Source organism: Brachyistius frenatus, unplaced genomic scaffold (genome assembly GCF_029030835.1).
Source record: "Brachyistius frenatus isolate BFR_SWC_R1_liver_20210118 unplaced genomic scaffold, ASM2903083v1 Contig_36, whole genome shotgun sequence".
NCBI lineage: Eukaryota > Metazoa > Chordata > Actinopteri > Embiotocidae > Brachyistius > Brachyistius frenatus.
Genome location: NW_027210635.1, coordinates 2016570 through 2038413, shown reverse-complemented (window position 1 = coordinate 2038413; position 21844 = coordinate 2016570). Strand labels below are relative to the sequence as shown.

Below are 21844 nucleotides of genomic sequence, written 5' to 3'. Positions count from 1 at the left end.
AAGAAGTTGTGTTGCGTTTCTATTTATATCTAATAAATAACCACGCCTTTGTAGTGCTCCGATGTACTTCCGGTTTGAAAGGTCACTCCAAAAATGGCGCCGTCCAAGAAGAAACATGCCGGTAGCCAGGCTTGCATTATTCCTGGAGGATTCACAGGTAAATTAATTGATCAAATTAACAACACAACCGAAGGCTTTCCGGTCATACGCCGTCTGATCCTCGGCCAAAACGGCCGTGTCGTGACTTTTGAACGGTTTCGGGTGTTTCTAGGTGTCCTCGTTGCGGTCGCAGATCCTCCACGTGTCTCGTTGTTGTCTTAAGTGTCGCTGTGTGTCTCTCCTCAGTCCTGTCTTTACAGTTTAGTTCCGACGGCGCCGCTCGACACGCGCTGTACGTGAAAGAGCACAAAGTCCGGGCGGAGAAGAGTTCGTGCAGACCGCTGGACCGGACTTTGTTTGTGCTCGGCGTCCCTCCGTACTGCTCAGAGGTGCGTTTGTGTTTCAGAGAGATCTTGCACTTTCTAATAAAGAAACATTTATTACAAACATTAACCCGGTGGTTTCCAACCTGTCTGCCTTCTGACATCTTACAAAAAAATAATTAAAAAAAAATAAATCTGCGTAGTTGAGGTCACATTTCGGATGTCTTTGAGTTGTTAACAGCTCCAACAAATACACTTTTTTTTTTTTCCCCCTATCTAAACTTCTCTCGTGGATCCATTTCACTTAATGTTCAAATGATTCAATATCTCAGCAAAAATATCAAAACATCAGAGGAAAAAAAAAAAAGGTCCAAAACCTGAAAACAGATCTGTGGATCAGAACTTTTGTTTTTCTTCTTTCTTCTCCCAGTTATCATCTGACGACTCCTCACATTTATCTGCTGTCCCTGAATATAAAAAGTTCAAACTAGCTCCACCTGCAGCTGCTCCAACAGTAACATGCTGTTTACACACTGGCTTCAGTACTGATAATCCAAACATGTCATGTATGATAATATATCACTCAAAGGGACCAAACCAAGACTTTTTCTTTTATACTTTAGCTAAAAAAACCTTTAATGGAGTATTTGTACATGTATTAGAAGTCTTAAGTAAAATATCTGAATACTCCTGACTACCATTCCTCTCTCACTGCGTGTGTTTCAGGATGTTGTCAAAGACATATTCTCACAGTTTGGCAGCGTTGAGTCGGTGGAGTTGAGAGACCACCCGGGCTCCTCTCAGGATTCTGGACCCCGACTGTCCCAGTTCTTCAAACCAGCTGAAAAACAGGTGAGGTCGCACCTCGGCTCGGTTATTAGCTTTGTTCTTTCTTTCCTCGCGCCCGGTGTATTTCACGTCGTCGTTTTACCCCTCGCGTCTCTGTTCGTCTCCTCCAGGGTTTCAAAGTCGGCTACGTTGTGTTTCAAAACTCTTCCAGTTTACCAGCTGTTAAGTCCCACCCGCATGACGTGCCTTTGGTGGCGAGCACGGAGCAGCGTCCGGTGAGCACAGGAGTACACAGTGAGTGATGCATTCAGGTTTTTCATTCACACTACATTTGATGTTGTTTCATTGTATTTTGTGGTTGTTCTTATTTTCTCTGCCTTAAAATCAGTCTTTAAATGTAAAACAGTTATTTGAATTTTGGTGTCAGTCAATCCTCTTGTCGGCCCGATGGTTATTTTACCATTCAGAAGTTATTACCGGTATTAACATAAAAAAAAAAAAAAAAAAGAAAAAGCAACAAACAGAGATTCTCGCTTGTGCGTAGCAACTCACCTTTCCTCCTCCACTGCCTGTCAGACTCAGAAACAAGGCACCACACACACAAGTGAAATGAAAAAACTGATAATATTAACATCTCCAACCCTGAAAAGTGATTTAAAATGTATGTGGGATAACATTGGACATCTTAAAAATGAACGAGGATAGATATTCAGTTTACAAAAAAAAAAAAAAAAAATGTACATAAAGTGTCTCAAAAGAGGAAATGTACATGTTCCATTTCTAACTTTAATGCCTAACAAAAAAAAATGTATTGTTAAAAAGTCAATGATAATAAAATGTGCTACTGAAATAATCTTCCACATCCTGGATCTCAACTCAATCTTTTTTGGCTTGGGGTGCTGACGTCAGTGTGAGTCGGTGTGAGTCTGAGGTACAGTCTGCCTAAAGTGTCTTTGCACCTCCAGTAAACTGTCAAACTTTTTAATAATTGTTTAGAGCACATGTGACGGCATTTCTCACTATTTACATAATTTATACAAACCAAATATTCAATCAATTAACGGAGAAAAAAAAATCAGCTCATTATTCCGCAAAGACAATAATCATTAGTTGCCGTTGGATGCAAAATAGCGCAAAAGACCTCCAACCCAACCAACTACGACAATAAAATCCTGCTTTACATTAACGCATTTTATTTTTGTTTATTTCAAATAAGAGGCTTTTTACACTTCAAGTTAACAGTGTAATAGATAATGGTAACAATAACAGTTGTGAAATACCGTGATATTTTTTGAAACGGCTATCATACTGTGAAAACCCCATACCGTTGCAGCCCCGTCCGACCCTCAAGCAAGTCCGTTGTATGACACATGTATGTTACATGTTGTGTTTTCTGATACCAGAATGGATTCAACAGTACACGAAGTCTTTTGTTCATGTGGACAAACTGCAAAGAATAGTCGACTCTTTTATGGAAGACTACGACAAGCGTAAAGAACGGGTGAGAATACTGCTGCTCCTCCTCCAGCATCCCCCTCCCACCGTACGGCCCACCCGACCGCAACCTGCCTTTGTTCTGTTGGTCACAGGAGGCGGAGCAGCAGACGAAGGAGGCTGAGCAGCAGCAGGAGGAAGAAGAGGGCTGGGTAAAAGTCACAAGAGGGCACAAGGGCACAAAGGCCCGTCCCCACAGTGAGGCAGCCAACAAGAAGACTCTACAGAAAGAGATGAGGAAGAAGAAGAGGAAGGAGCTCATGAACTTCTACACCTGGCAGCAAAGAAACACACAGAAAGAACGTAAGTTACTCGCATTTGAGTCGCATTCTTGAAGAAATTGTATTTTCTTGATTCCTGTTGTTCTGGGTTTTGCACCCTCTTGGTTGAAATGCACTTATTGTAAGTCGCTTTGGATAAAAGCGTCAGCCAAATGTAATGTAATGTAATTTAATGATCACTAAACCTTTGGAAACACATTTCAGGATTAGCTGGGATTAAGCCTGTGAGCAGAATGGCGTTATTGTGGTTAATTCTATTTTATGTCCCTGTTTGTTTTCCAGATATTGCTGAACTAAGGAAAAAGTTTGAGGAGGATAAACAGAGGATCACTCTGCTGAGGGCACAGAGAAAGTTCAGACCTTACTGAAGCCACTACTCCAGTTTTTCTCTGCTTTTTTTTTTTTTCACAACTTTCTTGTGTTTTAGTTACATCATCGCATTGAGCATTTTTGTGTAAATAAACTATCATTCTGATTGACTTTTTTTTCATAATTATTAAATCATCAGCACCACAGAAGACATTGATAATTTGGTAAATTGCTGATTTGGTGGAAGAAATTATCAGGAGGTGACAAAGTACATCATCAAATAATTAAAAGAAATTATGAAATGGTAATTTAAGTGTCGTAAAACTAGCTAGCGCCAATGTTTTATTCTTGATTTTAGGAAGAATAGAAGTGTCAGTAATACATGACAATAGCGTTGGATATTAAAAAGCACAACTTTCCCTCAAATGGCTCGACCAGAGTCTTTATACCAAGTCATACAAAACACAATTTGATTGCACCTTACAGAAAGCGTAGTGATTTATTGAGATTGTTAACTGGCATCACATGCTGACTGCGCTGCCGTCCTCCGACACCTTCTGATGATTGACCATAAAATGCACAGCAGGACCAACAGCAGGGCAGCACCAACATATACCGTCACCTGAAACACTAGGGAAGAAGGAAAAAACATTTCTACAGAGAATTTTTTTTCATTGGTCAGTCACGTTTTAGTTTAGTAGTTTAGTGCTTTTCAGGATTTACTTGTTTTCTGTCTCTCACACGGATTGTCCTCCGGTTCAGTGTTGTTCTGTCCCGGCAGCAGCGGCCCTAAAGAGACCAGGTGAATCCGGGGGGACTCCGATGTGGTCTCTCTTCTCCGTCTCTCACCCTCCGATGCTGATGAAACGTGGCAGATTAAAAAAAAAAAAAATCCATCCACAGCACGTAGAGGGTACAATGTGAAACCTCCTGCATCATACTCACGAATGATGGTGCAGCGCTGCGCACAGTCCACATCGTTGGTGCAGATTTCCACCCAACAGTAGAAGTACAGCTAAGTGAGAGATTACACAGCCACGTCTGTAGAAACACTCACGTCTGTATTACCGAGAAGTTTTCGATATGATGACCTTACTTCCTCCACAGTTGGATGGCCTACATGGGGGTCCAAGAAGGCAAAGGTCTTGACGTTAAACCTCCTGACTTGGGAGTGGGAGGTGGTCTTCCCCTGGTTGTCCACAGGGACAGAGCTTCTCATATTATCCAGAGGGTTGGGACATCTGTCCAGGAAGAAGGAGAAAACTGTGGTGCCCGGTGAAATGTACACGTCATTTTTTCAGGCTGCCGCTGTAATTACCTCCACCTTACCCATCAGAGAGAAGCGTCCACACAGAGTGTCTGGACACAGGATAGGCGAAGCAGTTTCGTACGCGTAGGGAGAGGGTCGGATCCGGGGACGGCCGCGCGATGGAGACCTCCACATTCACAGCTTTCCGCAGGGGCAAGGTCAGTGGAAGCTGGTCCTCTGGGATAAAGGATGTAAAGGATGCATCTAGAAGGACAAAATGATCACAAATCAGTCACAGGAGTTACAGACTGCTTACACAGCTCTCCATTTTTAGTACCTGTTGCTATTCTCATCTGCACTCTGATGTTTCCCAGGGCAACCACGGGTGGTGGGTTGGTCACAGCAAACGAGGAGTGCAAGTCTGTCGCACGCTTTCGATCTACTGCGTCATATTCACACTCCACCTGCAGACTGAAAAACCCAAAACATGTCACCACCAGTGTACTTGAAATACGAGATCATTTTCTCACAGGGAACCCCTCCGTGAGAGCCAGTAGTGGACAGGAAAGGTAAAAACGTACTTAAATGGAGAATGTTTGGTTGTATGTCTGGTATGTAGCTCCTCCACTTCCACCTCATAGATCAACATGTCTCCATCTGCCTAAAAATCAGGTGGAGGGAAAAAAAAGCTTTGATTACGTAATTACTCACAGTAAACCACAGGAACAACATTTTAACCTGTGATGTTTGAATAGAGTGTAATACATGTATACAAGGGGCTACTTCTACTAAATATATATATCTTATTTTGAAATCAGAGTTTTAACATTACCTTCATCTTTGCACCACAGTCCATGACTCCTATCTTGAAGACAGCGATGTCTGGGGTTGTGACTACAGGGATGCAGTGATGCTGATCCTTGATTATGAGGCTGCTGGGATCAATAGGTGGGTGGGTGTCTGTGGCCTTTACTGAGAACACAAAGTGTCCGTCCAGAGAGCATGCTGGACGGAGTGACATCAGACAGGAAAATGTAGCCTTTTTACACCAGCTGACCAATGCGTTGGTGTTTCGCATGTTCATACTAGTTTTACAAATACCAAAGACAAATGCTAATCTTACCATTGAGCCTGTAATAGCAGTTTAAATCATAAGCATCATAGCAGCATCCCACTTTGTAGCAGGCAGCGCTGGAAATGCTTCGATGGCCACAATCTACTCGTAGAGCGCTTTCAATGGCACAGTTTCTGGGGAGTGCTGGAGAAAAGCCACGATTTTAGTGTCAAACTGGCATACTAACATATGTTAAGCCAACACCCTTTATGCATTGTAAATCACAGGTAATATAATATAATAAGAATTGATTCAAAAAAATCTCGTGTCGGAACATGTGTTGGTCTGACTTTAGAGTGATGAAGCAGGAGCTCTGATTTCAGACACAGAGGACACAACAGTGTCAGTGACCTTGTCGTGCTCAATCAGCCATCTCCACTCACATGTTGGGTTATGGTGTGTCCTCTCAGTGCGTCTCTTTATCAGGGGACAGCTGATATTTACCCTGATCCACCGCTCCTCTCCTGTCAGTTGGACCTGCAGAGGGATGACCACTTTGCTGTCCTGAGGATCCAAAGTTAACACAATATGGAGGCTAAGAAGCCACACTGCTACTCACTGTGTTTGAATTTGCATGCGTCCTTTGCAGGTCTGAATTTCTTTTTGCAGACAAATTAAAATCGCAAAATTTCTGCTTCTGTTTGACACATTTTACTTCCGTTTCCATAAAGTTTCTACTATAAATAGTAGTAGTAGTATTTTTACAGCCCTATGTGTCAATACATATGCCTATTTATGAAATCATGGCCGATCCATAGACAGTACAGTCATCACTATTATCTGTAAATAATGTGATCAAATCAGTCAGAATATCTGCTAATCACTATTTCCAGATGTTTTCAGCAGCTTGTTTCAACATCAGCCGAAATCCTGCCAGTGTTCACACAAATACCTCAACACGAGCATAGCAGCTGTTATATCTGCTGAAAAAGGAGAGGCTCTGGTTCTTTGCTCTTCTCATCTTCACCCCACAGGACGCCTCAGACTGAAGCACTGGGATTGCAGCTCCCGTCAGGTCTGAGATAACAACAAAGCACACACAGTGCTGATGAGCTCAATGCGACTGCTGAGAGGCTTTATTGAAAGAATAAAGCAGCGATCACTTAAAGGTGTCTAATGCCGTCCTTCTCAGGGGTTGGAACAACAAACGAGATTTTACCTCCAATTTGAACATTAGTTTTGACCATCGGATCGAACAAAGCTCTTATCCCCCGGGGAGAGCAGGTGACTGTCGGCAAGGCGAGCTGCGGCTTCCGCTCAGGTGTTTTCCTCCTCTGGAAAACGCAGCAACAGTGGTGAGCCATGAAGGTAAAAAGGAAATAAATCAAGTTGCGTTTTGAGAAATAGTAATTCATCTCCTTATAGTTTGGGTACTTTGGCTTTTGGGACTCCAGAAACATCTAGTTCTGTCTATGACACGGGGATCACAGGGGTCTGATGACACCTGTTAATTAGTGTTAATTAGTTTGAAGCTTGCCGCGTCCTCAAACCAGAAGACCACTGGAGCTTCACTGCACGTACGTATGTGTGGTTTTTTGTTGTTGTTATTAGTGTGATGAAAGGATTGAAATACGGTCACGGAACTGGGAATGGCAAAGCCTGTTTGAAAAGTAGGGCAGAATAAGCTGGTAATTAATAAAAAGGTCAACGTTTAAATAATAAATATCATGTTGAGTTCATGCGTGGCCCAGTGTATCCCCAGGGAACCATTAAATGAAATCGTTGCGTAACTCAAAAGACCTTGCCAACCTCTCCCTCTCCCCATGGCAATGCTTGTCCCCATCCGATTATTGCATAAGCAATCTTAAACCTTTTATTCACTGCCATCACAACCTCTGTGTTACAAACGAGTGTCCATTTCTACTGCTTTTGCCACATCTGTGGGTAATCCATGAATTATTTTTTGTTTGTGAGGGTATTATCAGCAGGGGTAGGTCAAATGTAAGCGTCAACTGGGACTGAGAAGGTTTCAAATGAGTTTGTTTCGTCAAGACACAAATCTTAGCAAGACGCCATCAAATTCTGGACAGATTTGATTAAAGGGGTCACCCGAGAGGACAGTGAACTCTTTTAATATTGGGTGTTAACGGGCACATTTCAGCAGGACACAGCAGCTTACGGCTCATTTTCTTTTTATTTGGTTGTTTTTATAAGGTGTGAATTTTTAAAAAAATTTATATTTCTATCATGATAAAAGGAAAAAAAAAAAAAAAAAAAAAGAAGAAATAAGTGGCATCGATCATTCATAAACAGTTTTTTGATTCACCATCTCATGGTGTATCACGAGTTGTCATTCGTGACGTAACGCCCGTGACGTACCCGGGCATCCCCCGTCAGGCGGACAGTTTAGCATTTAGCACGGGGCAGCAGGAGAGCCGACAGACGTCCGCTTAAACATGGCTTTGAATAGGAATCACTCGCAAAACGGCGGAGTTTTGATAAACAACGGAGAAAGGTGCGTGACTTGTCCCGCGTCCGCGCGGTTAAAGTTGTCGACGACCTGATCGTCGCTTCTCCTTCCGGCTTGTTTACGTTGTAAATTTCAGTGCGTAGTTAACGCCGATGCTATCCGGCGGCTAGCCACCCGCTAGCCGGCCTGGTTTACCAGCGGCGCAGCGAGCACCTCTTCTCCCGGTGTTAACGTCTATCATCCCGGTGTGTTTCAAAAACAACAACAACAACAACAAATGTAACATTTTCTATTTGTTTTTTTGTGTGACGTGTATTAAAATGTCCGACTTCACAGCCTCCGCGTAACCTTTCGATTTTTTTTTTTTTTTTTTTTAAATTTAGCCAAGATGGCTAACTCGTAGCCCGACTATCAAAACAAGAAGTTGGCCGCAGCCTGCGTTTGAATGTTGACGTCTTATTAAGTCACAAAATGTCACCGCACGTCGACGTTATTTGTCTCCGGTGGTTTACATCAGCTGCTGCTTTGTTGAACTTCTTTGTCACAGCTCCAGTGTCTCAGTATCTCAGCACCGAGCTGCTTTATCTTCACCTGTCTTCTTCTTCTTCCTCCTCCAGTCTCTTAAGAGACTGTAAAAATGTGGAGCTGTCCTTCAGCGATGTCGCCTGCAAGACAGATCTGCTCAAGGGGACCAAGAAGGGGACCGTTTACCTCACACCATACAGGGTACAGGGTACACCACCCCCATCCCGGGTCACATAAAATACACTCAACACAAATATAAGCGTAACATCCATCCGTGGCTTTGTGTTGTGACATAAAACTGCACGTTTTTAAAGTGGCTTTTTAAATTTTTTATTTTTTTATGTACACGTTTTGTAAACCAAATTTGAGAGAAATATAATTTACACTTCTTGGATCTTTTTTTTAATTTTATTTTTTTACTTTAGCTCGTAAAAAAAATGGGAGCGTAAACAAAAAGTGTTGCATCTGTATTTTTTGTTGACGACGCAGTTAAAGGCCGCTTTCTTCTCGGATTGAAATGTGATTGTTTATATTGTCGTGCACCCCGATGTAACCGTCCTCGTTTTCTCGTCCCTCGTTCGCTGGCTCAGCTGGTGTTTGTGTCCAGTAACACCAAGGATTGCCTGGGTTCAGCCATGTTCCCCTATTACCTGATGAAGGGCTGCAGCATTGAGCAGCCGGTCTTTGGAGCCAACTACATTAAAGGGACGGTGTCGTCCGAGCCGGGTGGTAAGTTGCCTTTTGTTTGGACTCTTAGCCACTATGGTGTGGTTCGACTCTGTGTTTATAATATTGTTTACAAGAATCGTTTCATGTTGGTCAACTTTGTTGTTCAGAATACCAAGGATATCGGGCGCTTTCAACATTTTACCCATCACCTCTATTTACTTTGAGTAAAACACAAGTAGCTTTCTGTATTCAGTCTAATCGTCGTCGACTCTTTAATCAGGTGGCTGGGAGGGTCAGGCCCATTTTAAAATGTCATTCACCAGCGGAGGAGCCATAGAAGTGGGACAGCACCTCTTCAAACTGGCCACTAATGGTTTGTATGCTATTTTCTAAAATAATTGTGCTTCACGTTTGACAGTACTAAATAGTCATTGAATTCTTTTTTTTTTTTTTTTTTTTTTTTTAAACGGGTGTAAAAAAACAAAACAAAAATTTAAATCCTTCTTAAGTAACAGTAAAAATGTAAGATTCAAGATTAAACTCCTAACGGTAAAGAAGTATAAGCAGTTAAATTTATTTGCCCTATTTTATGGTACAATCATTAGACATGTTTACACAATTCCTAATATTTAGATTTTTGTTGGTTTAAAGGTCCAAACTGAATAAAAATGCTTCATGTTACAGCCTCAATCAGTTGCAGAGGGGGAGTTTAAACCTTCTCATGAATAATCAAAAGAAACCTTTTACCATGTAACTGATGAACATGATTACTATATTCCCTTTGCCTTTGCGTGGCGACCTACGTTTCTCCCTGACGGCTGAGAATTTGTTTCTGACGCAAACTATGAAAGAACTGAGCATTTTGGGATACATAGGATATGTTGTCATCAAGCTATTACTTCATTAAAAAATGGCAACCGTTGTTCTGAGCAGACAGTAGATCATCACTTTTACACGTCACATGGCTGTTTGGATTAAATGTGTCGGTAGCGAGTGAACACGACTTTTGTAAAGTCCTCTTCATTTGTTGTAAAAGATCACTTTCTCCTGCCGTGTTCCAGCTTCTCGTGCTGCTCCTGCCCAGAACGGTGCTGCGTCGTACGGCTACCCTTCACCTGGAGCCATGAATGGCTACGGCCCACCTCAAGCTGCTCCTCCCGCCTACCCTTACCCGTCCCCTCCCCAGCAGAATGGATTCTACCAGGGGCCTCCTCCTCCTCCTCCTGCTGCTGCTGGCAACATGGCCTACCCTTACCCAACAGCCGCTGCAGGTGCAGAATTAATTTGACATTTATCTCTGAGATTTCACTGAAGACCTCTGGCAAAGCCAGTGAAGAGCTAATTTACTGAAGCAGTCTTAACTTGAGGTCCAGCATTTTTCTGTAGATTTCTTTCATTTTACAATGCTGACAAAGCCGGTTTATATTCCAAGATGTGTACTGATTTGATATATATATATATATATATATATATATATATATGTTTCTTTTGCACTGTTTCCTTGCATGTGAATGCAGTGCACATGTGCTTGAGTGTACATTTTCATCCTGTTTGCACATGAGTACAAATGTGTACCCTGGAGCCACTGACGATGCTGTCATATCCAGACAAACAGACCGCAACCTCTTATAACCTTGAAACTGCATCTCTCTCTCTCTCCCAACCCTCTCGCTCTCTTTATTTTTTTTCTGTCGGCCATCTGTGTTCCAGGAATGTACCCATCCAGTTTTGACTACATGGCTCCACCTCCCCCATACCCTGGTCCTCCCCAGAATTGGGCTGCACCATCTCCAAACTGGACAGCACCACCACCTCCAGGTCTGTTTGTCTCTCTCTCTCTCTCTCTCTCTCTCTCTCTCTCTCTCTCTGTGTGTCTCTATTTTTCCTCTCTGTATGTCTGTGTCAATGCACCTGTCAGATCTGATCTGTCTGCCTCAAAATGAATCACTTTGAAGCACGCTACCCAGAAAAAAAGAGCGCCAACGTCTCATTCGCTACACGTCAAAAATCACAAAGGATAAACAATCACTTCCTTCCTTTACTTTTTTCTTCTAGCAACATGTGGTTTTCAGTGACAACAGTCTCGCCCTCCACATGGGTCGAGCTTCTGTGCTAAAATGTCAGTTTGGCACGTCTCTATTTTAGGAGTTAGACATTTGGCTTTGTGCGGCCTCGAGATGTGCCCGTACATTTTGTCTTGTGGATTCCTGGAGCTGTCAGTTGTGCTTCACATGACTAATAATGCGCTCCTCGCATCAGTTATCCGTGCAGCGTTTGGAGCGCCGGCGTCTGTTCCTCAATATGTTCTGCTGTCATTACTGATGGTCTTTACCTGCCTGCCTCTGGTGGGTCTGATTTTGCACGCAGGTAACTCCAAGGCGGCCGAAGCAGCTGGAAACGCATATTACAATCCCAGCAATCCACACAATGTCTACATGCCCATGGTGAGCTTCTCCGGGTGCCTTTGCCGTGTGGAAGATACACGCGAGTTCTCCTTTAAATGGCGCTTAGAGTGGTTAATATTTGAATACTTCTTTCTTCCCATGCAGGAGCGGCCTCCACCTTATGCACCTTTTCCAAACTCTCCTAACAAGAAAAACAACTGAGACTCCGGCGCCATCACTTCAACAACACTCCTTTCGCTTCCTCTGTATCCTAAATATATTCTAAAGCACGGAGTGATGTTGATAGATAACTACTCAACTGTAGAATACAGAAAAGAGAACGCAAGTAATAGAGGGCTCAAAGTTGCCAACGACCAATCAATAAATGATACTTTGGGAACAGCTCATAAAGTGATCACGCCTCTTTTAAATACGGTGTTCCCTTATACTTGCGGCAAATTAAAAAAAAAAAAACGATTGACAACTTGTAACTCTTGCTTTTCTAAAATTCGTCATTATTAACATTGTCAGTGATGGGATTCATTTTATTCTGTCTGATTCTCTAGCACGTAAGAAGGTTATCTGAACTGTCCCTGTTAGGTGTTGAAAGAAGGAGAGAGAATGGGAGAATGTATTTTTTAAGACAGATTTATTACCAAAACATTTTGTAGCAATTTATTGATTGCAGTTCCTATAGTTATTAACAATAGCATCTCCTACTAAAAGAAGTTAAGTATTTTTGCAGTATCATTGCAAGTACCGTGTGTGTTTCTTTATATAATTTTGTGTTTAGTAGTTGTTGTCCATGTACAAAACCACAACTGGGTTGAATAGTGACAAAATATCAGACTGATTCTGAAAATATGACTAGTAGAACAAAATAAAGTTTTCTTCATTGATGACCAATGTGATCCTGTACTAACTTAACATCATTCATCGTGAGATCATAATCTCACTGCCGCTTTCATATTTTGATATGTCTCTTTGAAGATGCTTGGTTATCAGATGGAGCTAGGTAATGTTTGAAAAGGAGATCAGAAAGGTTTCTTATGGAACAAGCCTTTGTATGTGCAATATTTAGACTTCACATAACAAGGTGATTGGTGTCCAGCTGGTTTACCTGAACGAGCCTCTGCAGCTTCTATTGTATTCATGTATGCAAAGCCAAGCTGAAACCAGAACTCGACTCTCAGTAGTTACACCAGTGTGGGGTTACAGGGCCACAGCGATTTATGAAGGGCCCGTCGGTGTTTCGCGTGCTGTTGAAACATCTGAATGCAAACCATTTATTCCTGATTGAAGTGGGGTGAGGTGCCAACAGGCTGTGTAATTGGGTTCCCCTCATTCTGCATCACTTAACACCTGTTTGAAGGACTATTTGCACACAGTTGCAGTGAATAGACGAGGAGGATCGAGTTTGCTTGATTTAATAATGTCTGTGTATTAATATCTCCTTACTTCTTATTCCTTTTGCTGAATTGTGTCTTGTCAATTAAAATCGAATAAATGTCATTTACTAAAGTTCACATTTTGATAGTTTTGTCTTTGCAAGTTTTCAATTCTTCGAGTCTACTCTATTTTAATGTGTTTATCTTTTCTTCATATTTTAAATATCCCTTGGCATTTGCTGACTAAGCGCTGCAATTAAAATTAAATTAAATTCCATTATTCATTTATTGATGTTTGATCTCTTATTCACTGCTTAATGTTTAAATGATCTCTCATTGACTTTGCTCTGTTAAATTTACCGCTTGCTGCCAGCTTTGATTCAGTTTTAAGGCTTTTTCTGTCATGTGAAAGCAGAGAGGGCGTGTGTGAGGTCAGTTCTTTTTCAAACCCCTTTTCCAAAGAAGTTAGTACGCTGGGTGAAATGTAAGGAAAAACAGAATGCAATGGTTTGCAAATCATGTAAAACCATACTTAATTGAAAAAAAGACCAAAGACAACATGGCAAATGTTGAAACCAAGACGTTTAATTGTTTTATGAAAAATAGTTGCTCATTTTGAATTTGATGCTGGCAACATGTTTCAAAAAAAGCTGGGAGGGGGACATGTTTACCACCGTGTTGCATCGCCTCTTCTAACAACAATGTGTAAGTGAGTTTTCAAAGTGAAATGTTCCATTCTTGCCCGATATAGAATTTCAGCCGGTCAACAGTTCAGGGTCTCCTTTGTCGTATATTTAATTTCATGATGTGCCAAATGTTTTCAATTGGAGAAAGGTCTGGACTGCAGGCCGGCCAGTTAATCACCTGGAGTCTTCTACTACAGGGCGATGCTGTTTTAATATGTGCAGGATGTGGTTTGGCATTGTTTTGCTGAAATAAGCAGGGCCTTCCCTGAAAGAGACGTCGTCTGGATGGCAGCACATGTTGCTCCAAAACCTGTAAATGTCGTTCAGTGTTAATGGCGCCTTCCCAGTGGTGTAAACTACCCATGCCATGTGCACTAATGCATCCCTGTACCGTCACGGATGCTGGCTTTTTAACTTGAGCGCTGATAACAAGTTGGATGGTCCCGCTCCTCTTTAACCTGGAGGATGCAGCATCCATGATTTACAAAAAGAATCTCAAATTCTGATGTCAGACCACAGCAGCTTTCCGCTTCACCTCAGTCCATCTTAAATGAGCTCGGGCCCAGAGAAGGCGACGGTGCTTCTGGTTTCATCTCTACATGTTTCCTTCTTGCCGTGGTAGAGTTTTAACCTGTGTTTGTGAACTGTGTTCACAGACAATGTTTTTTTTAGAAGTGCCCAGACTATGAAATCCACTATGGAAGTGTCTGTTTTTAATGCAGTGCTGTCTGAGGGCCTGAAGATCACAGCCATCCAGCAATGGTTTTCAGCCTTTCTCCCTTTTGTACAGAGATTTCTCCTGATTTTCTTAATTTTTTAATTATTTAAGGACTGTAGATGATGAAATCCCCAAATTCTTACTTTGAGGGACAGACACAGTCTTTCCCACACAGTCTTGTGAACCTCTCCCCCATCTTCACTGCTGAAAGACTATTCCTCTCTGAAATGCTCTTTTCATTTCCAGCCATGGTACTGATCTGTTGCTAATTAATCTAGTAAATTGTGAAATGTTCCACCAGATGTTTTTATTTTTTATTTTTTAAAGCAAAATGACTTCCGTTCTTTTTATGCCCCTCCTTCAACTATTTTGAGACATGTTGCTGGCATCAAATTAAAAATGGGCATATATTTTTCAAAAAAACAATAAAAACAAAATTCTGTTTTGACATTTGATGGTTTGGCTTTGGTCTATTTTCAATTAAATATGGGTTTACATTATTTTCAAATCATCGCATTCTGTTTTTAATTTTTATTTTTTTTTTTTTAATCTACATTCAATGTGCGTCCCAAGGTTTTTTTTTTAAATTTAATTTTTTTTTTTTTTTTTTTAAACAGGGTTGGACTCGCTTGTCTCACCCAGAAATGGAAAAACACTTTCTATAAGTTCATAAATTGACTGCTATGGTGTTTTACGCGAGTAAATAAGACAATTATAATTTTCCACACTCTTAACTGAATTATGTATTTATTGTGTTATGAAACAGTCAAACCCGAACATTATGTTCACCTTGTCACAGAAAATCACACTGTACAGATGTAGCGCAACACACAGTTTTCAAGATTCTCAGCAAGTAAAGATGGCATTGACATGCACTAAAACATAAAGTATTCACGGCACACAAATGCAACATGTAATCACAACATTTAGAACGACACCACTCGCTAGCTAGCTAGATCCCACTCGCAGTGGCCCACCCATCGATTCATAAAGACTAAATCTACTTTATGGCTCAACTCCTATTTCTTTCCAGTTCCTCAGTCAGGAAAAGGACGTGTGCTTTTCTCTGCCATGTTGTTTAATGTTAAATCTATACATTTCTCTGTAGTCGTCACTAAATTGTAAACTAGATTAAAGATGTGCAAAGCCCTAAAATGTGTTCTTCAGGGAGACGGGAGCTCTACAGGTACTTGATTTACCTTCAAGGACGAACATGTTATTCTTAAAGGAATTAAAATGCAGATTCATGTGAGCTGGATTTCATGTTTGTAAGCAAGTGGGCGTGGAATACCACTTGGTTAAATAGCTGTTTCTGTCAGATCTAATTTTCCTCGGGTTAGAAAGGAAAACGTCACATCTACTGTTTTCAGTGAGGCATTTTGTTCATATGAAACGTATTGAATGGGACCCCAAGAAACGCCTCTTATAGAATACATAGATTTCCTGGAGCCTTTGGTCACTCTCATCATGTGTTCTTTTTTAGGGGGGGGGTTAAAACGAGAGAAAGTGTTATGTAACGGAGAAATGCTACTTCACAGGTGCTGAATTCTAAAAGGTCCCGCTGCTTGAACACCTAACTTGAGTTTTAGGGCTCCAGTAATGCCAGTGATAAAAGGGTAATGAAGGCTGAATAAAGAATTCAGAGAGAGATTTGACCGGCTGAATGGCTCCTACGGCTCTTCCTGTAGAAACCACACCTCATTTCTGCGTCCGTAAGGCTTGAGTGGCGGGTCGTAGGTACAGCAGAAGTATTGCTTGCGCTGAAAGGGGGCCGTCTCACCCAAGGTGCGTGTCAAACGCAAGGCCTCTGCTCTGTACTCACTCTCCGCTGCGAAGCCCCCAAACTGCCTGTGAATTAAAAAAAAAAAGAAGAAGGAAAGGGTTAATTCTGTTGTTCCTTAAATCAAATACATCATTAAAAGACTTTAAATGAGACGTACAGAGCGTAGACAGTCATGCCAGGCCGCTCTTCAATGCTGATGGCACTGTCAGTGGGACTCGGGGGGCTTTGCTGGTAGACGGAGGGGATGCGGATGCCCACCACCAAACGGCGAGACAGGACGCCGTCGTTCCGCGGGTACACTGTGAAGATGAGGGGAGCTGCTGTACCCATGGACTCGCCTGAAAATATAAGAAAACAGAAAGTGAATATAAACAGGAGAGAACAGAGGAGACAGCAGAAAAAACTCCCTACAGCCAACTGTAAAGGTCAGGATTTATGCAATGTTTTGTCGAGTTCGGAATATAATACAAACGCCTGCACTAGTTTTTAACCAGACACTGCAAAACAGGACAGGTAGCATAGATAGCACCTCTAACAGCGGATTAAATGATGATTCTGAACTGAGGCCGATCATTCCGACAGCCATTTCAATTCTCTGTGGTTATATTTGTCTGTTGACCAAAGTGGGGATTGATAACTTCAAAAGATATTGTGTCTGAGCATTATTCAAGTTTATCCCTCAAAACAGCTTAAGCCACTTCAAGTTTCAACTTCATATAAGAAAATTGTGTTTGTCACTAACTTGACAAAAGGCCCAAATTAATCATGAATTAAACCCCATTTTTTTTTTGACTTACCATCAATTATTTTTTAAGTGAGTTTCTGCTCTGTGGTTTTGACCAGATTTTAAAATGCTTATATCCGCTGTTTATGTACTTTAAACATGATATGACATGTTTTCTGATTGCTTTACCTTGCTCGTTGCTCCCACCAATGTACATGAGCAGCTTCCTCACCAGCTCCCCTGTCACTTGGTCAAAGGCTCGTCCCTCAGACGAGACAGCAGCGTATTTGGCAGCATCGTATCGTCGCACCTGAAAGGTAACTCCGTCCTAGGGAAGAGAGGGCAGTCGGACATCAGCGGGGCAGCCACTGCTACACAGTGCTGCTCACACACGTGCAGAAATGGGCTTTTTTTTTTTTTTTTTTTTTTGGTACAAACAACCCCCTACACAAACAAACACAGTTATTTTCTTCCTGGAGATGAGAGCAGGGGGTGAGGCTAAGCTCAGATATGATTCACATCTGACACACTGCTGTTGACAATCTGCTCCTATAAAGACAGAATCTCTGAACTGGCCTGGTTTACACTTGAAGGGTTCAGTGTGTGTGTGTGTTTGTGTGTGTGTGCGCCTACACACGTGGGTGTGTGACACCAAATTGGGCAGATCAGGATGAAACGTATTTACACTGATTTGATTTAATATTCTTCTTCTGCTCTGCGGGGTTCAGTCAGCTTACAGAGAATAATGGGAAAAGAGATGCATGGTCTTACATAACAGAGCGCAGGCAAAAAACACACCCACACAGACACACACAACTCTCCCCCACCCACAGACACACAGCCTTAATATGATGCAACAGTTTTGCATTAAAGATGATTAAGTGGGGTTAATGTGGCGCACAGTCACTCAACTATGCTGCTGAGCAATAACTTTAATCGGGTTTGAAGGAATCTGATCGCGCAGAGACGGTTTCAAATCCAGCTTCTCACTCCGCTAACATGATTACACCATGTGGTAGAGTGTGTTTCTATAATAGGTTTGTGCATTGCAATTGCATTACATCATTGCCATTCACTACTGTCTTTATAATGCTAACCACAGATTTGTGAGGACTCTTCCAGCTCTTTTATACTGTATAGTTTATTATTTTGCAGATGTGTTTTTCTCAACATATGCTGGCAGCAACGAAAAAGACAACTACAGAATTTTCCTCAGGGCGCAGCATGTTGTTATTCCTGTGTGGGCTTTTTAAGTGTTTTCTCATCTCCAAATGGGTATTCAAATCAAAAAATATCATGCAAATAATTTTGTCTTCATCTTGTGATTAAAATTTGTGACTCTTGGTCTACTTTCAAATCTCCCAGCTGCTGTATTTTTTTTTTATTACTAACACCTTTTCATCCACATTATCATCACACACACACACACACACACACACACACACACACACACACACACACACACACACACACACACACACACACACACACACACACACACACACACACACACACACACACACACACACACACACACACACACCCCACAGGACCCAAAAAACTCATGCAGTGTTCCTGTAATCAGACCCTGCAGACACAATTGTTACTCAACACATACAAGATAACGCTATGTTATCATGAAGCTCTGAACTTGTGACAGGCTTCTACGTGGTAATTACAGAGTTTAATGCTCCGTATGACTTGTCAGTGGGACCACCATTAATGTTGTGTTTGGGTGACACAGCAAGAAGGCAGACTTCAGTTGAGTAGTGCAATTATTTTGTCTTTCACTTGTCTTTGCTTGTGTTCATGTGTGTGTTTAACTGCTATCTTATGCCACTTTATACAGTATAATTACTCCGTGCCTGAGCAGAGTGCACAAACTGTAGATCCAACACTGCTGAAATGCCTTGTCAGTGCGTTTTCCTGGAGTTATAATTGTATATCTTCATCTGCAAAATTCGAACTAATTTTCACCAGTGTACTGCTGTTGTTCTGCTGTGAAAGTGTGTGTTTGTGTGTGCATAGGTATGTGTGTATGCCCTGGCAGGCAGGTTCCTCTGTCTTCCTGTCAGTTTTAATTAAGAGTGTAGGGTGTCAGAGTCAGGCAGGTGCTCGACAGATCAGGTGACAAGCTCTGATTTCAATACCTGCCTTTGAACATCAGTCAAATCCAGAGATTTGATGAGGCAGGTTTGACTTTTCGAGATTGTTTACTCAGAGGAGGTGTGTGTGTGTGTGTGTGTGTGTGTGTGTGTGTGTGTGTGTGTATCAATCATTATCCATATTCCTTTATGTTCACTTCACTGTGTAACATGACGTTTCTTTGGAGGCTCTGCAATAAAATGCATTTAGTTTCAAGTTTAAATCATAACGTAAATGATCAAAAACCTTTACGTTTATTTGTCTATTTGTACTTATACAGCTGGCTTCAACAGTGTGTTTGAATTTTAGCTAGAGACAGTAGACATATAGTATGTTGTGTCAGAGCTGCCTCTGAGTATGTGTGGGGGTAAATGTGTCAGTGTGGGTCATCTGACTCCCTGCCTGTCTGCTCAGTTGGACTGGAAGTCCTCTTTGTCTCAGTGTAAATGCCTTTGTCTCCCGCTCAAAAGTTAACTGCTGTTCAGATGATAAATACACACACACAAAGCCACGTCCAAAAAAAACCATGCCAGCCACACCAATACACGGCCAAATGCACATTCGCAGCGGTATGCTGTGGGTCTGCGGGGCATAAAAGAAGAACCTCGAAATTGCTGTTAGGCACTGCTTCAGTTAACAATACACATCACTGAGTCCACTGGAATCTGTCCAATCTGTGTGCATTCAGTAAACACAGAACACATTCAAAAACACACACTATAAGCTTCTATATATAACATGAGCATAACAAGTGGTAGGTCGAAGTTGTGTCTGTGTGCGCGTGTGTGTGTTTGTGTGTGTGTGTGTGGGGTAGCTACATGGAAAGGTCATGCCCTTCCTACTCTGTGACGTCAGTTTTCCGTGTCACTGTCCTCGTCAGCAATGGTCAGTGTATCAGTACACACACACAATCCATATCTGAGCTCATGGGTTAACCACAAAATACGTCTCATCATCATCATCCTCTTCCACAGCAGGGTCAGTTCGCGTGTCCCTTGTGGTTTCACACACACGGTGTCAAAAAGCAGCGACCCACAAAGAAAAGTAATCCATCACTTTGTCTAGTGTGAAGGTGCATTTTCTTTTAAGGTTACGCATCACCATCTTTATTCATTTCCGTCTTGTTGATTGGCACAGGACCTCGGGCTGCTTGACCCTCACTGTGGATCAGCAGGCATCCTTATAGGTCACAAGCAATTAACTGTCAGGCTGTCTGGCAAGGTTACAGGGGTTGTGACAGCCTAGCAGCAGGATATAGCCACCGAAAACTCCATGGAAACAGAATGTCCATGACATAACCAAATTAAATGCGAGATAAAGTATTCAAGCACAGGCAGGAGCAAACCGTGCACCTTTACAGTACAGCAGGAACACTGTGCGTAATCGCGCACAAAGAACAGACATTTCAGAAGCTAATAGAGTGATAAAGCTGTCTCTGACAGGTGTACACGCGGCTTACCTTGGTCTCAGTGCTGAGCAGTTTATATTCCGTCTCCTCGGTGTTTCCGAAGAGCGAATTCTTGATCATGCCAAACATGTCGCTTCGGCCAGGTCACCTCTCCTTTCTCCGCTCCTTTGGTTTTCTTGTTTGTCCTCCCTCTCGCCTCTTCTTAGTTGCAAGTAACTTGCTCCTCTTTCGGCTGGCAGCTTTTTTTTTTTGATATGGTCGTCCAACTCGAAGAGTTGTTATCTGATAAACAAGAGATAACTCACAGCAACATCCAGATGCTCTAAAATGGGTGAATTCCCCTCCAGAGAAAAGCGCGCACGTCGTTGCAGTGAGCGCAGACTCTCCTCAACAGATGTGGTTTTTTTTTCTTCTCCGAGGCAGAAGTTGGAGATGCTGACTCCTCGCCTCTTTATCAAAACGAGGAATGAGCAAATCATCCTCCACTCTGACGGGTAAAGTGTCTCCGCCCTCCCCTCTTCCTCCTTTATAGTTTCCCTCTCTATAGCAGCTTGACTTACATTCCCACCTTTCACTCGTCATCATTTAAGTCCACATATTGTCCATCCAGCTGACGGCATTTGACTATTTTCCACAGTTAATTACCCCCAGATTAGTCCAGGTTGTGCTGACATATTCAATAACACATCTCTGTACATCTGTATAATATTGTAAAGTCTTGCTGTAAGGACTTTAACGTGTTAAGTGCCATGAAATAACCTATGTTGTGATTTGGCACTATATAAATAAAGTTGAATTGAATTGAATTGAATCTCCTTGCATAACTGGAAGCCCTGGTATGAGATGCTGCATTATAGTAAGGAGTCACCTCCTCCATTTCTTCCCACCAAAAAGTTGAGTAAGCTTCATTTTCTCCCTCATTCTGTTTGTCATGGCTGTCTGTTCCAGGCTACATAAAACGGTGGGGTGTGGAGAGGCACATTTACATCCTGCTTTTTGTGCGATATAAATTTTGACACAAGCCGTTGGTTTGTCAGTATGCATTGGACTTTGTTTCCTGGCCTGGGTGTGTGTGTGTGTGTGTGTGTGCGTGCGTGCGTGCGTGTGCGTGTGCACGCGCGCGTGTTAGTTTGGGGCAGCACATGGGTCTTACTCCCTGTGTCACTGAGTAGCTTTGCTTTAGGGTTAGTCTATTTAAATTCACACTGAAGGCAATATTAGTCACCACTGGAGAGTAAGAGGAAGCAGAAAGGGTAGAATTAATAATAAAAAAAAGTGGAATAGATAACACTGGCCAGAAAAACAGAGGTAGTGTATGAGGGAGCTGTTGACGGGAGGGACAGGAG

At 42.1% G+C, this 21844-nt stretch overlaps 4 protein-coding genes across 4 annotated transcripts; 2 read left to right on the top strand and 2 right to left on the bottom strand.

Annotated features, from left to right (window-relative positions):
* The first annotated feature begins 93 nt into the window (after nt 1–93).
* Nucleotides 94–3465, top strand: rrp7a (ribosomal RNA processing 7 homolog A). Its single transcript, XM_069701284.1, has 7 exons — nt 94–157; nt 346–488; nt 1149–1274; nt 1382–1505; nt 2615–2712; nt 2801–3008; nt 3269–3465. Exons 1-7 carry the CDS (start codon nt 94–96, stop codon nt 3352–3354), a joined length of 849 nt encoding a protein of 282 aa, XP_069557385.1. The 3' UTR covers nt 3355–3465.
* Nucleotides 3466–3505: 40 nt separating this feature from the next.
* LOC138622568 (zona pellucida sperm-binding protein 4-like) lies at nt 3506–6962 on the bottom strand. The gene is made up of 12 exons (XM_069701457.1): nt 6818–6962; nt 6551–6675; nt 6042–6162; nt 5668–5802; nt 5377–5549; nt 5126–5205; nt 4882–5015; nt 4625–4808; nt 4392–4536; nt 4241–4310; nt 4019–4153; nt 3506–3925 (listed from the first exon to the last, which is right to left on the bottom strand). The coding sequence occupies exons 1-12, from the start codon at nt 6960–6962 to the stop codon at nt 3807–3809; spliced, it is 1566 nt and encodes a 521-aa protein (XP_069557558.1). The 3' UTR covers nt 3506–3806.
* A 1013-nt stretch (nt 6963–7975) lies between these two features.
* Nucleotides 7976–13172, top strand: wbp2nl (WBP2 N-terminal like). Its single transcript, XM_069701281.1, has 8 exons — nt 7976–8113; nt 8686–8794; nt 9184–9322; nt 9543–9635; nt 10324–10533; nt 10973–11080; nt 11630–11706; nt 11812–13172. The coding sequence occupies exons 1-8, from the start codon at nt 8055–8057 to the stop codon at nt 11866–11868; spliced, it is 852 nt and encodes a 283-aa protein (XP_069557382.1). The 5' UTR covers nt 7976–8054; the 3' UTR covers nt 11869–13172.
* Nucleotides 13173–15174: 2002 nt separating this feature from the next.
* Nucleotides 15175–20968, bottom strand: LOC138622459 (heme-binding protein 1-like). Its single transcript, XM_069701280.1, has 4 exons — nt 20550–20968; nt 17135–17273; nt 16379–16559; nt 15175–16286 (listed from the first exon to the last, which is right to left on the bottom strand). The coding sequence occupies exons 1-4, from the start codon at nt 20625–20627 to the stop codon at nt 16109–16111; spliced, it is 576 nt and encodes a 191-aa protein (XP_069557381.1). The 5' UTR covers nt 20628–20968; the 3' UTR covers nt 15175–16108.
* Nucleotides 20969–21844: the final 876 nt, after the last annotated feature.

What these genes read in the sequence shown, in the direction of transcription:
- rrp7a (XM_069701284.1), top strand. Translation starts at nt 94, where the DNA reads ATGGCGCCGTCCAAGAAGAAACATGCCGGTAGCCAGGCTTGCATTATT. An exon ending in TATTCCTGGAGGATTCACAG is followed by an intron (nt 158 to 345) that starts GTAAATTAATTG and finishes GTCTCTCCTCAG; the next exon opens with TCCTGTCTTTACAGTTTAGT. An exon ending in GGTGAGCACAGGAGTACACA is followed by an intron (nt 1,506 to 2,614) that starts GTGAGTGATGCA and finishes TTCTGATACCAG; the next exon opens with AATGGATTCAACAGTACACG.
- LOC138622568 (XM_069701457.1), bottom strand. Translation starts at nt 6,962, where the DNA reads ATGGCTCACCACTGTTGCTGCGTTTTCCAGAGGAGGAAAACACCTGAG. An exon ending in GACACACCATAACCCAACAT is followed by an intron (nt 5,803 to 6,041) that starts GTGAGTGGAGAT and finishes GCTTTTCTCCAG; the next exon opens with CACTCCCCAGAAACTGTGCC. An exon ending in GTGTGAGAGACAGAAAACAA is followed by an intron (nt 3,926 to 4,018) that starts GTAAATCCTGAA and finishes CTTCTTCCCTAG; the next exon opens with TGTTTCAGGTGACGGTATAT.
- wbp2nl (XM_069701281.1), top strand. Translation starts at nt 8,055, where the DNA reads ATGGCTTTGAATAGGAATCACTCGCAAAACGGCGGAGTTTTGATAAAC. An exon ending in TTGATAAACAACGGAGAAAG is followed by an intron (nt 8,114 to 8,685) that starts GTGCGTGACTTG and finishes TTCCTCCTCCAG; the next exon opens with TCTCTTAAGAGACTGTAAAA. An exon ending in GACAGCACCACCACCTCCAG is followed by an intron (nt 11,081 to 11,629) that starts GTCTGTTTGTCT and finishes TTTTGCACGCAG; the next exon opens with GTAACTCCAAGGCGGCCGAA.
- LOC138622459 (XM_069701280.1), bottom strand. Translation starts at nt 20,627, where the DNA reads ATGTTTGGCATGATCAAGAATTCGCTCTTCGGAAACACCGAGGAGACG. An exon ending in TGCTCAGCACTGAGACCAAG is followed by an intron (nt 17,274 to 20,549) that starts GTAAGCCGCGTG and finishes TCTCTTCCCTAG; the next exon opens with GACGGAGTTACCTTTCAGGT. An exon ending in TGGTGGGAGCAACGAGCAAG is followed by an intron (nt 16,560 to 17,134) that starts GTAAAGCAATCA and finishes TTATATTTTCAG; the next exon opens with GCGAGTCCATGGGTACAGCA.